The 17,196-nt window shown below is 39.5% G+C and overlaps 1 protein-coding gene across 1 annotated transcript in view; it reads left to right on the forward strand.

Moving 5' to 3' along the window:
- Positions 1–17,196, forward strand: part of LOC145991665 (fatty acyl-CoA reductase 1-like) — a 118,471-nt gene that overhangs the window by 36,560 nt on the left and 64,715 nt on the right. The window contains exons 3-4 of the mRNA XM_083127730.1: positions 8,879–9,127; positions 15,847–15,992. Of these exons, the coding sequence (XP_082983856.1) occupies positions 8,879–9,127; positions 15,847–15,992 (395 nt within the window). The remainder of the gene's footprint in view (positions 1–8,878; positions 9,128–15,846; positions 15,993–17,196) is intronic.

A 17,196-nucleotide genomic window follows, 5' to 3' on the forward strand; every position in this document is an offset into this window, starting at 1 on the left:
TTGGTGAAAAGGAACCACAACTGTCACCTCTACGTGGTGGAGAGTACCGTCTGGGCGAAGTAGGATTACGTCGTTCTTGGTAAAGCCATCCGTCTGGAGAGTTCCGCTCTTGTTCTGGACGAGGTCTGTAGAAATTTCTCTGTCTTTGGTTTTGATCTTAGTTGAAACCTCTCCTGCCTAATCCTCTGTTAAATCTTCGAGGTCGTGAGAAATTTCCTCCTCGACTCTCTGAATCCGTCTGGATATTCCGGATCTTAGAACTTTTATTGCCTGCAGCCTCTTTATTCTTAGGGTCTTCTTTATTCTTCCAGGCATCAGGGTCATCATAAATATCGAAGTCCTTTAAGAAGTGTGTCAATTCATCCACACTTCGTGGAGCATGCGCCAGACAAAGATTCCGAATGCGATACGGCAACTGTCCAATGATCAAATTAAGTACTTCACTCTCATTAAAATTGTCAGCCAGGTTTATATACGCTGCGTAGACACTCCAGGCAAAACTTTCTAAGTTGTCGTGGATCAGGCGAGAATACCTTCGGTTCCTCACATCTGCTAGTTGTCTTTGTTTTGCCTTTTCTGATGCAAATTCATCCTTAAAGCGTGCGCAGAAATCAGCATAATTCACAAAGTTGTCCATATTACCAGCTACCCAATGCTCAGCCTTGCCGGTGAAAACCCGAGGTAATAATTCCAATCTATAGTGCTCAGGCACTTGCATTAAGTCAAAACTGACATTTAATTCAAGCAGATATCTTTCGGCAGATTGAGCTTCGATATTGCCTTTAAACTTCGGAATGTTCGCGATATCAGCCATTCCGGGCATCTCAAACTTTTCTACAGAGTTTTTCTAGGAGAAAAACCGTCGTAACTATCCTTTTCTCTAGGCGTCTTGCATCTATCAGAAGTTGTGGTATTACTGGGGAAGAATGGGTTTGGAAGTACAACAGGAGGTTCATAGGCAGTAGCTTCCGGGTTCAGTCCTCGGATTGGATCAGGCACTATATCGGAAGAGGTTTCTGGTCGAATCTGTAAATTATGGATCTTTTCCTGCAGTTCACTGACCCTACTTATAATTGTAACTGTCTGTTCCTGAATTTCTTGGCGAATAGATACTTCCATCTTTTTAGCCTTCTCATGGAGAAAATTAACGTTTTCTCCAGCTTCCTTTATTTCAACTTTCTGTTCTTGCACTATATTTTCTATGAGTTCTGTTCGTTCACCAAAGATTTTTAGTGCTACATTAACTCTTTAATTCTTGAACTCTCTGTAGAGGGTCACATTCTGTTTCTCTTCCAGACTGGACAATTTCAAGGCAGGTTTCCATATTCTTCTTCAATTGATCCTGTTCCTTCTCTATCCGTCCTTTCCGAACTGTTAAGAACTCTAGCTGCTCTTCCACAATTTCCTTTACCCTTTCGCCCACCTTTTCAGTGAATTTAATACTAAGCTTTTCTATCTCTCCTCTGATGCTCTCTACCTGTTCAAGTTTATGTTGAGAGAATAGAGCCTGTAACTCTGACCTTAGTTTTATATCTTCCTGTATCCTCCTTTCTTCCTGGTTTTCAATCAATGAACGGAAAATATCTAAGTCTTCTTTTCTCTTTCTCTCTTCCTCCTCTTTCTCTTTCCTTCTCTTTTCTTCTTCCTCTTCTTTTTCCTTCTTTCTCCTTTCCTATTCCTCCTCTTTCTCTTTCCTTCTCTTTTCTTCTTCCTCTTCTTTTTCCTTCTTTCTCCTTTCCTCTTCCTCCTCTTTATCTTTCCTTCTCTTTTCTTCTTCATCCTCTTTCTCTTTCCTTCTCTTTTCTTCTTCCTCCTCTTTCTCTTTCATTCTCTTTTCTTCTTCCCCTTCTTTTTCCTTCTTTCTCTTTTCCTCTTCCTCCTCTTTCTCTTTCCTTCTCTTTTCTTCTTCCACTTCTTTCTCTTCTATAGACTCAACTATGAGTTTAAACTCCATCACCTCCTTCTTTCGAACTTTCTCTATCTGAGCAATCTCTTTCTTACGCTGTTTCTCCTCCTCTATCCTTTCCTTCTGTCTACGCTCCTCATCCTTCTGTCTACGGTCTTCATCTTCCTTTCCTTTCTGGTTTCGCTCTGCTTTATCTTTCATCAACCAATCAAGTAGCCAGTGATCTGATGAGGGTTTGGTAGGAACGCTCGGTTCTGGTTCTGTTTCTGGTGCTGACAAGCATGATGTGCATCGCATCTCTTTATGTGATGCCAACGTTACTTCCTGCCCATCACAACTACTATGAAACCTCTGCAAACATTGGCAACACTGGAAGAATTCCCTGTCATTGGTAAGATCATCACAGCATCCAAACTTGGTTTCTGCATCCATTGTCGTTCTTCCTCTGCTTCACAGATTCATTCCTGTCGCGTCTTTCTCCATTCTACAACACCGTCTATGGCTCTTACAAGTTAATACCTTCACTTCACTATCACACTTTTACCTTCGTGAATTCCAAGGACTTTCATTATCACCTTCGTCAATTCTATGGACGAACACTTTCAGTATGCACTAAATCGGGTATCACGTTTTAATTGCTAAAATAACTTTGCACTCAAGCCCCCACGATTGTACCAAAATAACTATGCACTCGGGCCCCACGTTGGTGTTCCAAAATAACTATGCAACGTCCCCCCGGTTGTACACCAGTCGTCAGAAAGTTAGTTCGCTGATACTTTTGTCGGGAACATAAGACGCTTTTATCACTCATCAGGGCTTACTGGGTAGAAAAGAAAACACAACACAACATTCTTTTCAAAGTTAAACACAGTTTTATAATCGCTTATATTTCCTAATCACTTACCAATAAAACACTAGAACATTCAATACTAACATTGGGCAATTCACTCGCATATAACGAAAGTCAAATTACATAATTAATTGTTTACTTTCAACTTATCGGCAAGAAGAAAACTGGAAAACACAAAATCTATACTTCAATTCTCTCCGTTTCCAAGTTCTTATTATTCTTCACCTTCACCTGTTTTTCAAACTCAGTCTGTCGTCAGGTGAGGAACATTCAGGTGGGTTCACTTCCTCGGCTGAGATTAGAAAGTGACGTCAACACGAACAGATTTTGACGTATTTATAAACATATAAACATATATAAAAGTTCCAACTACAACTGTATCAGTCTAACTATAATTGCCTGTGACAACTTGCACATTATTTGAAGTAACAAACATTTTAAAAATCTTAACTTCTTACAAACATAAAATCTTAAACTCTCAGGTTCGTTACATGGTTTTCTAGTTTTCTCTCGCATAAAATGATCCATAGATACACCCACTTAATATATATTGCAATAAATACAATATTACTGTTGAGTTTGTTTTATAGTTCACTTTATGCACAGAAAGGATCATTGGGACTGGACCTACAGTTTAATGTGGGATCCGAACCAGTATATGACTACACTGGACATCCTACTTGGGACCTTTTGATTAAAAGGCGACGATTGTATGATTTGGTTTATTTTTCTTCGCTTTTTTGCCACATATGAATGACGATATCAAGATATTGATGAAGGGAACTCACAAAGAGTACCCATGCCCAGTCCTGGATTCGAACCCTGGACCCCTAGCGTCGTAACACTCTGTGCTAAAAGGCGACGACTTTACCACTATGTCAATAATCATAGTGCACTGATGCCATGAATATAGTGGTTTCAGACTAACATTAAAATTAATATTTAGTAAGAGTGATTACATTGCAAATTCAGATTTTATCTAATATGTTTTTTTACAAACTGAATTTGTCTTCTGACACACCTCCAAAAGGAGCCGCAGGTTAATTCATGTTCCCTAAAAATGCATGGAGATTTACCAAATTTTTAGCAATTATACGGCCTAACAAAGGGATATTTCTTTACATTCGTTCTGGAGCATAACCATAATCTACCAGTCGAAATCTAAATCCACAAGGGTCTATGCGAAGAACAACGTCATCTCAATAAAATGTTGCTTAAGATGTGTGTCGAAATAGGATCTCGGCAAATTATCCCTAGCACATCTTCTCCGAGACAGGTGATATCCCAAAGTTCTCCAAATATAGATGCTGTCCTCCTCCGTGGCCGTGTGGTCTAACGGGCTGTGCTTTGGATTCCGACTGCAAGACGACATAGGTTCGAGTCCGCCTGGGTTCAGTCTCTGGGTTTTCCGCCTGTTTATAGGACTGGTGACAACCCACCATCATGAGGAAACTGGGGAGCTACGAGCGAGTAGCGTAATCCGGTCTCGGAAATCTTTATATGGCTGAGGGTTCGACGTGTTGACCCAACGTCACCACATTACCGGTTGAAATCCACACCTCTAAGCAGGATTGTGGGAGGGAGAATGGCAGTCGGGAGATAGGTCAAGGCAATTTCAGGGCTGTTATTCATAGTATTATTATGAGCAGTTTTGTGATTGAGTGGCCGCCATCTTTGATGATGTCATAGCGGGAAAATGCACCAGGTTGCGGATGTCCACCAAAATCCTATAATACTTTTTGAGACACCTACTAAGTACTGGTGAAAAAAAATTATATACTCAAACTTTCCTACAGAACCATTGCTAGGGACAGGACTACACAAGGAAAAAAATTCAACAATTACCAAAGAGTTACAACATACTCATAGCCACTTCAAGAATACATTACATCTACTTGAATAAATACTGCAGGTATCAAACCATTTTCATTACATCATATGCTTAAGCTCCTCTCTGAGGTCAGTATACGTAGTAACAGGTAGTCCTTCCAAAGAGACTTGGAAATCTCCATACATAACAAAAGTAGGTTTGGCCAGAAGTAATGTTTCTACTTAGCAGCGGTAACCTGGAATTCACTCCCGACGAAGGTCAAACTCAGTAACAGCAAAGAGCGGTACTGCAGTTTTCTACGTTCACATCGTTCACATATAGTGTTTTCTCTCTTTCTTAAGTTTTCATTCTCATCCCTCGAACAGTCAATTCTATATACCTTCATATTCACACCCACATATCCTTACACTTACGTTTTCTTTTTAATATTTAAAGTCCCTTTCTTTATTTTACAGTGCTACAATAGAACATCTACATACCCATGTATTTTTTTTCAAATCATCTCATTTGCCTTCAGTTTTTTTAGCTTTTTTATACGCTATCTAACTTTTGTGTGTATTAGTGTTGTCTTAAATTATGTATTGTATGCTTTAATTACTACGTGTCCTCTTCTACTTCTGTCATTTTAATGAAGTCCTAATGCGAATGTCAAATAGATCATCCACTTTCTTCCCGAACGTCTCCTCTCTCTCCAGCTTATTCGTGGTTCTCCCCTTTTCATCCTTACGCACGCTTGGCCATTTACAGTACACACCTTCGATAGCCTTAATAGCATGTACCTTCGAATTAATAGTTAGGCCAGCGCCCTGTCAATACACTGTCACTTCTCCAACGCGACAAAGGCCGAGTCTCTGAGATTCTTTCCACAGCACTACAAGAAGAACATCAGATTTCGCAGGACTTCTCCTCATCAAGGTAGCGTGTGTCCATCTAATTCTTCCAAGACATGAGGACCACCCTTCATCCTCACCCCGTCAACAACACTTTCACATCTCGTTGCATGTTCACTTCAAACAGGCACATTGACACGTGGCACGCGAATACGAAGATCTGCAATCAGAGGAGTATCTCATGCAAGATGAGAATTACGTACACTCAATCGACATATGTGCTCGCTGTGTTCTCTATGCTGCCCCAAGACGATACTGCTAGCCTTTAGATACAGGCCACAACAACAGCCTGTGGGCAAGATTGTGTTCTTTGTCATTTTCAGTGTCAATCTTCATTACAATGCTAAATCACAGTTTACCATGAATATGTATGAAATGAATGAATGATGTATACATGAATATATTCAATGTGCATGTATGAATATATGCAATAAATATGTATTATGAAACTCTTTCATGGCCTTCTGCATATGTTTGAGCACAAATTTAAAAAAAATCTGATCCTTTGAGGTTCATACCTTTACCTTCTAAGCATGAAACCCATATGGGAGAAATACATTCGCATGAATGAGGCCGGAGGAAATGTCACCCGGGTTCAATACTTCGTTGAGTGTTTTAGGTCCATTCACACCCATGTAGGGAGTGACTGTCAAAAGTATTACCTTTTTGGAATTTTGGACCAGCTAGGATAAGAATTTAGTACCTAGTCCTGATACGTTCTTGTAATTAGACGCGTCGTATTATTATACTATTAATATTAACTTAATAATACTCAGCGGTGAACGATGAGACTCGGTGAAGTACACAGACTCCTCTCAGGTACAGGGATAGTGTTAGGCAAAGACAATATTCACTGCACAGAGAAATAAAACCACATTACTGCAGTATGTATAAACTGAAAGGTTTTATTCTTTATTTATTGCAATGCAAATATACTTGAGACGAAGGTGAGGATTTCGCTTTGTCGATGAATTGACTCAATTAAAACGCATAAACTCAATGCGTGGCTATCGGCAAGCCTATGATCACATAGACCTAGCTTGCGCCCCGAACTACCACACCAAGAGATATGCAATGATAACTGAGCCAATATTTGCTCTTTAGCCTTTTATTTCCAAATTAATCCTTAGGCTAGCTTTATTATTTAAAGTAAAATGGTTGCAGTATTGTGCATATCATCAATGCATGGCTATCGGCGTACCTATGATCACATAGGCCTAGCTTGCGCCCCGAACTACCATACCAAGATGTATGCACAACACCGAAGAGTTCTTTTTAATTTTAAAAGCTTCGTCGATCCGTGGCGAAAAAGTGTGATGATTCTTACGCGATATCCTCGCTTTTATACTATTTTCGAGAACACAGATTAAAGTACAGATGAATCATTCACTATCTACAAAAGGATACTATCAACAAAACTGACATCTATACATCTTTAGAAATACAAATTCGTATAGTGCACTCTTGCAAACATGAAGATACATTAAACTACTCATAACAGAGCATAAAATACAATAAACATTAAACAAAATATATATATTACAAACAGGGTGCAATATTACATATAATAACAAAGAAATTACGCTTTCTTTTACAAAAATAAATACATTAGTGACATATCTGCTACTGGTGACGTCACATAAAAATGTGGATCATATCAGTTCAGTAGCCAGATTGCCTTTCAATTAAGAATACTAGTTCCGCGGGGGATAGGTTTTACTGAAGGCACTACAAGTCTGACTGGCTCTGTATTCTAGCTCTTCCTAGTCTGGAATTTTGCCAAAGTGTGTATGTTTAAGTGTGGTGCCGAGTCCTGAATTTAGGAGTCTCGGGAGGGAGCGCTACAGTACCCTGGTTTCCATCTGGAAAAAGGATTCCACTAGAGGAAAATTGCTTTGAAAAGTACCACAGATTACTTTTTAAAAACGACATATTTGAAGTGACTTAATTGTTTGATTTGATACATTGCTTCGCTTTCCTCAATTTTTAGTCAATCTCGACAGTGAATGTTTAGTGATGATATGATGCAATTGATGAAGTGACACTCACAAATGTGACCTATGTGAAGGCTGGGATTCGGTCCTCTGGAGTCCCAGGGCGCTGGGCTAAGCACTTTGCCACGGAGGATGTTTATTACCAAATATGACGATGTTGTTGGCCTCAGAACTCCAAACACACACACACACACACACCCACACACACACACACACACACACACACACACACACACACACACACACATATATATATATATATATATATATATATATATATATATATATATATATATATATACATAAATATACATATGCCTGCGCACCCGACCCTGTGGCCGAGTGGTTAGCACATCGCGCTGCGACGCCAAGGTTCCCGGGTTCGAATCCCGGTCGGGCTTGGTTGTTTGTGAATGTCCATTCATCAATTTCATCATTTCATCACTCATCCCCATCTTCGCAAATTAGCCAAGAGACACAAAACGCGAAGTAAAATAAAATCAATCAATCAATCAAACATATGCCTGCGCACCGGGGCAAGAGGGGGCAATTACCCCCAACCCCTCCCTATCAGTCTCACTTAGAAATTTAATGTAGAGGAATCTTATCACCGTTATTAAACAATATTATGCTCATTAAAAAAAAGTATTTTCAAGCCGACGAAAATTTCAAGGAAATACGGAGTCGGAGGAACGTGCATTATTTCCTATGAAACTGAACTATCCAACTTCGTTCTCTAGCAAATGTCTTGTTATTGACACTCCCACACACTTTATTCGTTAGTTGCATTAACTCTATGTGTTTGCATAATAAATTGCCCATACATTGGAAATCTCACTTGGGTGACAAAAATGAGGAGGGGAGGAGTGTAACTTTCTCTTTGTAGACAAGGCTTGGCGTTAAGAGGCCATAGAGCAAGAGCAAAAAGTGGCTAAAAGTATAGGGGGCAACTTCCCCCCACGCCTCCTTAATCACCGGCACTGTTGGAAATGAATACATTACGTGTAGTTGTTTTGAATCTGCTGTACGAAATCATGTTTATATATAAAAGAGTCTCTGAATCACAGAGAGGAGAAATAAAGGAGAGGAGCCGAAGAACACGGAGGCTTGAATTCTTCTAATACAGTAATTTTCGGCGGGTCGGGACACACACTATATACGCCCCTGTTCCATACCTATCAATACAGTAATACAGTGAGATGTTTCTCGGATTGAACTTTCATAAAGGCAACATCTCCGGATGTCGCAACAATAAAATATATATATTCACACACACAAGGGTCTGCACATATATTGTGCAATTGTGCAAAAGCTGGGAACGTCACAAATCAGATTTAACTCACAAGGAGATCCTTATTCCATACGAAAATATCTTATATAAATTAATATGTACTTATTTCCCTTCAGCTGTTCGATAGGTTGAAGGAGGAACGCCCGGAGGCTCTGACCAAACTAGAGGCTGTGGAAGGAGACGTCTCCCTTCTGGACCTCGGGATCTCCAAGGAGATGAGAGACAAGCTGGCCGAGGAGGTCTCTGTGGTGTTTCACTCGGCGGCCACCGTCAGGTTCAACGACTCCCTCAAGTACGCGGTCATCGTAAACGCCAGAGGGACCAGGGAAGTGGTCAAGCTCGCGCTTCAGATGAAGAACATTGCTGTGAGTATTCAAAACCAGTCCGTCCATTGTTTGGCAGTAACAAGTTACTTGTACTTCGAGTCAAAGTAACTAGTTTTTTCCATAAATCACTAGGAGAGGTTTGCTTAATAACTCACTTACTTTTTCAGGTAACGAGTAACAAACTTAATCCCTACCTTTTGTGCCTTTCAAACAAAATGAACTAGAATTTATCTTTTGCAAAAAATAATAAAAATAAAAATAATAATAATAATAATAATAATAAAAGAAGGTAGAAAGAATTAATTATTCATGTTTACAATGTACATTTGTTGCAAACAAATGTTGGAATCACATTTTTAAAATTAATTTAAGTTATTAATTTGGTTGATTTTACTTCGCTGTTTTGCTACTTTTGGCTAATCGCAAAGCTGATGATGAGTGACGATATGATGAAATTGAAACACTCACAAAGATCAATCACTTTTCAAGAGAGAGGCTGCGATAATTTTCTGCAATTTTATGGTGCAGGAAATCTTCTTTTTCCCAAAAATTACTTTACATTTTTGGTTTGCCAATTCATATTCGAAACAGGGTACACAACGCAACTTTAAGGCACCTTTTTGGTTCTAAATGTTTTCCCTCGTGACGTCATTGGCTACAAGAGTCTAGTGGTGACCAGGTCTATAGACAGTTATTACTATCTAGTGCGGGATACCGAGTATATTGATATGATATCCCCTTATAACTAAGTGTTCATACCCTTTAGCCAAAGGAAAAGAAATCTCATTTCTATCAAAATGTAAATACAATAATCCCCGTGATATCTACAAGTATTTTCACCTTGCGTTAAAATTATGGGAAATTAAACACCTTAGGGGTGGGCACGGGTGGGCAAGTGCCCACCCAAAATTTCCTGTGTCCACCCGATTGCCCACCCAGTCAAATTCAATAACTACGTATGCTTGTGGATATGTAAATGACTCAATAAGTAAGTGTATTCTGGTGTTCATAACATGTCTATTTTACTTGTGAATATTATCTATGCTAGAAATGTTCATATATTATCAACCCATAAAAAGCCAATTTTGTCATTAGAAAGTAAAAGTAATTACTAGAGCTATTGAAACAAAAACAACTGTGATCAAATTAATACCTCTATGATTAAAAGCAGCTAATAGGCTTAGAAAGTTCAAAATTATGCAGGGTATGATCAAGATTAGATCAGAATTTAGGGTGAACATCAGGACTCTCCAGGTCTTCATGGGAAAGACTGCTTTGAAAAGTACCACGTAATTTAAAAAAATAGGTACTTTGGATGTGGTAAAAAAAGAATAACAAACCACACTATGTAACTTGGCGAGAAGTTATAACCGAAACTGTGTAGAGGGGACTGGAGTGAGGTCTTGGTGCTGTAAGCTCCGAGCCTCCACATACGTATATAAATCGCGGCCCTGGTATGGTTAAACTAATCTCCAAATAAACAAATAAAAACATCATCTTAGCATTACTTCCTCCAGCAACACAATAAATTATTTCGACATTTTAATTATTATTAGAATAATTTAATCAAGAAAACAGATTGGAAGGCCATGCGATACGAATGGCAGAGGAAATAACATTTTACAGGATTCTTGTTGGGAAACCTGATGGTAAGAGAATAGTAAGAAGGCCAAGACGAAGATGGAGGGATAACGTTCAGATGGACCTAAAGGAAATCGGTAGGGATGGGAAAGATTTGATTGATCTTGCCCCGGATAGGGACATATGGAAGGCTTGTGTTGCTGCAGCCATAAACCTTCGGGTTTAAATATGCTAGAGAGTGTAGTATAGGTTTACTTAGCTCTGATTGAAATTTCAGAAGTGTCCCTTTCTTTATTTCATTACAATATTTATATAGCTGTCATCTTCAAATACCAATATGATATGTGAAATATTAACGTTATATTCGTTCTAGTAATAAGAAGGAATGACAATAATCACTACAATACCGAACTGGAAAATAAAATTGATAAACCAGTTATGTATGGAAAAAGCTACAGAATTATTCAATTGCTAATGAGTGGCTTATCATATTTAGAAATCCTCGTTCGACACATAATTGTTGCCACATGAATCAGCCGAAAATGTCGACAGAATCTGTAGATGCAGTTGAAGTGACGAAAAGAATTATGTCACGAAGTATCCACAAGACGTCTTTGTGAGTTTGTTTTTAAACCCACTTTTATGCTCAGATAGGCTAATCGGGACTAACCCTACAGTTCAACGTGTAGTCCGAACCAGTGTGCATTGTGCTTCCACCAGAGGGGGGAGTCGAACACAGGACCTCTTCATTATAATGCAACAGCGTTATGCCATCGTAGAAAAGATATACAGAAAGAACTCGCAACAAACGTGTCATTTTACCACCACAGAAGATGCGTCCATTTTAAGAGGGTCTATTGCTTGAGACAAATATTTGAGACTTTTGGGAAAGAACGTCATTGTTCACGGAATTAGTTGCCTTGATCTACTAATGAACACTTTGCAATATGTTTCATTAGTAGGAACTACCACCTCAACTTTCGAAGTGGTACTTATGTACAGCCAACTCAGAAAGAAGTCCTGCATCTAATCTGATAATGCCGTGCTACGCAAGGCAGTCCTGGCTAGTAAGAAAACAGTCCGAGGCCTCATTTCCATCCACACTGCTCACCTGCTTATCGCTTGAACACGATTCAAGCAAGACCTTGAACGAACTCGATAGACAAAACCTACAGGAAGAAGGGGGAGGGGGTGTTTAGATTTGCTGATATTCACTGAGAAGCGTGGATTTCCCTTCTACAGCCGTAGGCATTACGTAGTTGATTTTCGATCTTATCACAGAAGTTCCTTGGTTCGATTCTGCGTTGCGAAGCCAGAGGTCCTAGTTTCGAACCCTGGTCAGTCATGAAGGTTTTTGTGCATCGTCATTTCATCAATTCATCCTTTCTCATCGTCGAGATTAACATGAGAGATAGAAAAGCGACGATAAAATAATAAAAACCTTTGCTGCCTTAGTTGTCTCTTCACGATCTCGTCGTCGAAGGTTCCGGGTTCGAGTCTCAGCTTGGACATAGGCATGTCCTTTCACAAATCTCACCCAACAATCTTTCATTTTTATTTTTGCGACTGGGCAAGAGTGGCAGAGAGAAGCGACGTTAAATAAGAAAAATGCCAGTTTCTAGGGAGAGATAGAAGCCATCTCAAAGCCTGGTCAAGAGTAAATAGTAGTAGTGTGTGTCATTGTAAACTTTAAATATATATCTAGGTAACAAATCGAACGTAAAACGAATTCAAAACAAAATGTTGGAAATTTTAACATATTCCATGGCTCTACAGCTCTGGAAGGGCTATGGTCTATCTTCTGACTGCCAGTCTCCTTCCCACAATCCTATCTAGAAGTGTGGAGATATTCAACCGGTAATGGGGTGACGTGGAGTCGGCACGTCGAACCCTCAGCCGTTAGATGAGATTTTTATGTTACACTATTCACTCGTAGCTCCCCAATTTCTTCACGATGGTGGGTTGCCACCGGTCCTATACACCGGCCGAGAACCCAGAGACTGAACCTAGGCGGACTCGAACCCATGCCGTTACGCAGCGCCTTAGATAGCACGGTCACGGAGGACTGTTGGAAATTTCAGACTCTTTTTTTTTTTCAGAAATATCAGAAGGCATTGACTGGTTGATCTTGATTTAGTTTATTTTACTCTAAATAACGAAATCAAATCAAAATTACTTTTTTATGTTGAGTTGCATTATATTCCATTATTAGCGATACTTCGTTTATAAGTTATGAAATTCTAAAATGTTCTAAATTGAAATTTTAACCACATGTTAAATTTAACCAGACCTACAGGTTAAAGTGGGAACCGAATCACTATGTGCCTCCACATATCGAAACCGAACTCCTTGTTTACGAGGGACGATATTACAACTGCAACATCGGAGAGGCCTGCATGTTAGTTGCTTGATAAACTTTTTACAAATTTTTCATGTAATTGGGAAATCATTAGTGCTTTCTTCTTCTCTTTTTAAAAAGATATTAACAGCCATTAAAAGACCTGAGTTAGGTTTAAGAATTAGCGGGGGGGGGGGGGGTTTAATGTCGACACTTTTTTGGTGCTACGTATGAAAAAAGGGTCGGTGGGGACTGATTGATTGATTGCTTTTGTTTGTTTTAGTTGCTTTTCTTCCACTATTGGCTAACCACGAAGATGAAGATGAGTGACAATATGGTGAAATTGATAAAGGGACACTCTTAAAGAACACCCATTCCCAGGTGGCCGAGAATCGAACCCGTGTCCTTGCTAACCACTCCTCCACGTATGTCAGCAGTGTGAGTTAAGAGTTTGACATGTGAGTCTGAAATTTCGATGAACGGTGCATGTCTCTCTGCTCCCTACCTCACCCCCCCCCCCCCTCGCGTGCACACAACACACCACGCTGACACATTCACAAACCTGATAATTTCATAGCTCTCATTGGGCGGGCATTGGTATTGTTCACGCTCTCAAGTAAAGCAAGCGTATTGCGTATTGACTTGCAACTTATTACAGGACGTCATCAAATGCAATGAGCCCGACCCTGTGGCCGAGTGGTTAGCACATCGCGCTGCGACGCCAAGGGTCCCGGGTTCGAATCCCGGTCGGGCTTGGTTGTTTGTGAATGTCCATTCATCAATTTCATCACTCATCCCCATCTTCGCAAATTAGCCAAGAGGCACAAAACGCGAAGTAAAATAAACTACATCAAATCAAATCAAATCCAAGGCAATGAAAAAGAGAAGAAAAGCTAATTTGCTCTCGATATCCAGGAGTCCTCGCCTCAAGGACGTGCACCTTACAGTAGTGCGATAAGAACCTGTATCTGTTGCTCCAATCAGTGTTGGCTGTCTAAGAACCGTGGTTTTTCCTTAAGCCGAGGCTCGGTTCGGGAGGGGGAGGGTAACGTAGTACTTGATGAGGCGAGTGTACTAATGAAACTTCAATTTTTGGAAGAGTAAGTTGTGGTTGATTTGTTTTATTTTAAGTCATTTTTCTGCTAATTTTGATAATGACGATTGTAAGGTTCAATGGTGTTTAGATGAAAGTAACGAAGGGGCGAAAACAAACACACGCTGACACTCAAAATACAAACCCTCATAAATTATTAGTTTGACAGTGGTTCCAGGCGCCATAGACTCGTTGCCCTGAAATAATAAAGTTTGCAGGGTATGCTGTACAGGACAGAGGTTGACATTCTAGTGTGTTCGAAATGGCCATGCCATACAACCCAAGTCATCTATGAAAAATAGCCTAGGAATACTTCATGGTCAATGAACAATGAATTGGTCTCCCGTGTGTGTTTTAAATTATTCCTAATGAGACGTTCATTTCAATTCAAACATTCAGTAGCGGCGATTAGGGGGAGCGGGAGGTGGGGGATGCAGTTCCCCCCGGGCACATTTTGCTACTTTTTGCCCACGTACTATGACCTCTTTATGCTAAGCCTTTTCTAGCAAAATAACGTATTTTGCCCTTGCCCCTCAAATGTTGGCACCCAATCGCCCTTACTGCAAACATTCAGATAGATTTGCCAGTTGTACAAACCTTGTAAGCTAACAAAGGCGACCCCCAAGGAGTAACAGAACTCTTTCAGTCAAAAACTCATACGATGAAAATACTATGCTCAGGAACATGCATTTAAATTACGAGAAACATCACGATTGTCTACCATCGCCCTTTTTATCACTGTCGCCGAATACATAAAATCAAGTATGTGCCTTGTATTTTATTTTTGCTCTCGAAGGGCAAAATGTGATGCAACACAAGCTTAAACCTAATTAACATTTATTTCATTATATTAACATGCATGAAAGAATGTGACTTTGAATGTATGGCTGCGCATGGATAAACTCTTCGTTGAAATAATTGTGTCAATCAGAGACAACGCGAAAGGAAATGGAACAAGTTGCGAGAATAGATTACAAAAAAATAAAGAGGAAAACAAGAGAAGGAAAGAGAAAAGAAGCAAGAAGAAAATCAGGAGTGTAAGAGAGGCCTTACATGCACATGTTCTTAAAATTATACTGCCCACCCTAATCTATCAATATGGAGCTTCTGCCCACCCGGCCGAAAATTTCTGGCGCCGCCCCTGCTTAGCCACCAGGTCTTTTTACGTATTTTAACGGCCCTAGGGACTCTTGTTGTTAATGCTTTATGTGTAGGCGGAGGTAAAAGGTGTCCGACAAGGTGAGAGGTGTCTGTGGTAAAGAATCAGCGGAGCTGGAAGTCGACAGAACAGTGGTAAACTCATACAATGCATTCGAAGCAATAACCAGCAAAGCAATTACGCTCAGTCTTCAAATTTTTCACAAAAATATTTGAGTTACAAAGTACTCGATACTAAAATCTACACTAAACAATTTAAACGTTTTTTTGTTTATGACCATAAGGTGTGTAGTACATGTCAATTCCGCCATTGCGTGAGGTCAGTGTCAACAGCTGACCGGTGGGGTCGAGTGATTCACGTCAGACACTTGCTGTACAGACTGTGAGCGGTGCACAATGTTTGTGTGCAATCCGTGTTTCGAAGTGGGCTGGCTGTTGGTACTCGTAAAGCGGTAGTATTCGTGTACTATGTTTTCTTTTTATTTCCTTTTGTGAAATAAATCTGTTGTTCAGCATATGGGCTTTCTGTGCAGTGTGGTGATATGTTTTGTACTTGAATAGAAATCTTATTAGATTTCACCATTGCAGGTCTTCGTTTATGTGTCAACAGCATACAGCAACTCAGACCACCAGGACATCGAGGAGAAAGTCTACCCCCCTCACGGAGACTACAAGGCGATTATACGCCTTGTGGAAACGGAGGACGAGAGGGTCCTAGAGGCGATCACCCACAAGTAAGTTGCTTCCTCCTGCCTCGTAGCTTTCACACTTAACAAAACGTATATCAGGACGTTCTTACAAATTGTCTAGCGTCCGCTCCCAAATATTTCTGTTTCTCTGTAACTTCCTAAAATGCGGCTCGTGAACATTCTGTCGCACATATTTATCTGATACATCAAACATCATTTTGATGTTACTTTCATGTGAAAATTAGATGTTGATAGACGTGTATCCGAGATGTAATTAATTAAGATGGTCAGATAGCTAAACTCTAAACAAGGTGTAAAAATAGTCGTAAATTACGTGCGCTTGTGCCTATGCCAGTAATTGATATTAACTTTTGTGCCAACCTGTACTGCAGAGAAATGGTGAAGGGCAGGGACATACATGAGGACGACTTCGGTGTCATTGTAAATCCATTCAAATATTAAAACTTTTGGCACATCGAAATGTAGAGCTGAACGATATCGGAAATTCGATAACACGGTCAGCAAGATATCGCCATTTACGAAACTATTCGATACTTTCATATCGTGATATCGACTATAAATATCGCCTTCGCGATATGTGTTCTACACGATAATTACCGTTGCGGGCGTATATGCCGTGACCACAATATGTATCGGGTTTACTGAATATTGCCCTGGGAAATATGGTTTGCAGTATTTAGAAGGGTAGCACGAAAGTTAATCTCTCACCGTATGGTACCAATATTGAACCATTTTATTTTCATATACACAGAGCTGAAATTCAATATGCGAATTTTTTTTTAAAAAAAACCTGAAAATCTTTGGTTGTCTTTTTTTTTTCAAAAGTAGAAGTGAAATTCCGTGCGGTCATATTTTTACTAGAAATAAGCATAAAATGATAAAACACAACTTAAGAATCCGTTCTGATCTGAAATACAACGTTTATGAAACATCCATTATTCAGGTATTATGGTTTTATTTGTTACGGCTTTATTCTTATGCAAAATGTTGAAAAATATAACGTAGCTGTATTACGCATTTAATGTTCCGCCAATCAGCGATCAGATGAAGAGAGCGATTAACCTGTATACAACCAGATGCATCAACTGTCGACTGTAAGTTGTAAATTATAAATTTTACTCTTTGCGAAGCAAGATAAAAGAAAGAAACATATTATAACTCAACTTTTAAAATTGTATAATGATAAATCAACATATGTATAAAAAAATTAAAAGGATGAAATTGTATT

The sequence above is a fragment of the Lepisma saccharinum genome, chromosome 8 (assembly GCF_977018435.1).
Source record: "Lepisma saccharinum chromosome 8, izLepSacc3.1, whole genome shotgun sequence".
Lineage (NCBI taxonomy): Eukaryota > Metazoa > Arthropoda > Insecta > Zygentoma > Lepismatidae > Lepisma > Lepisma saccharinum.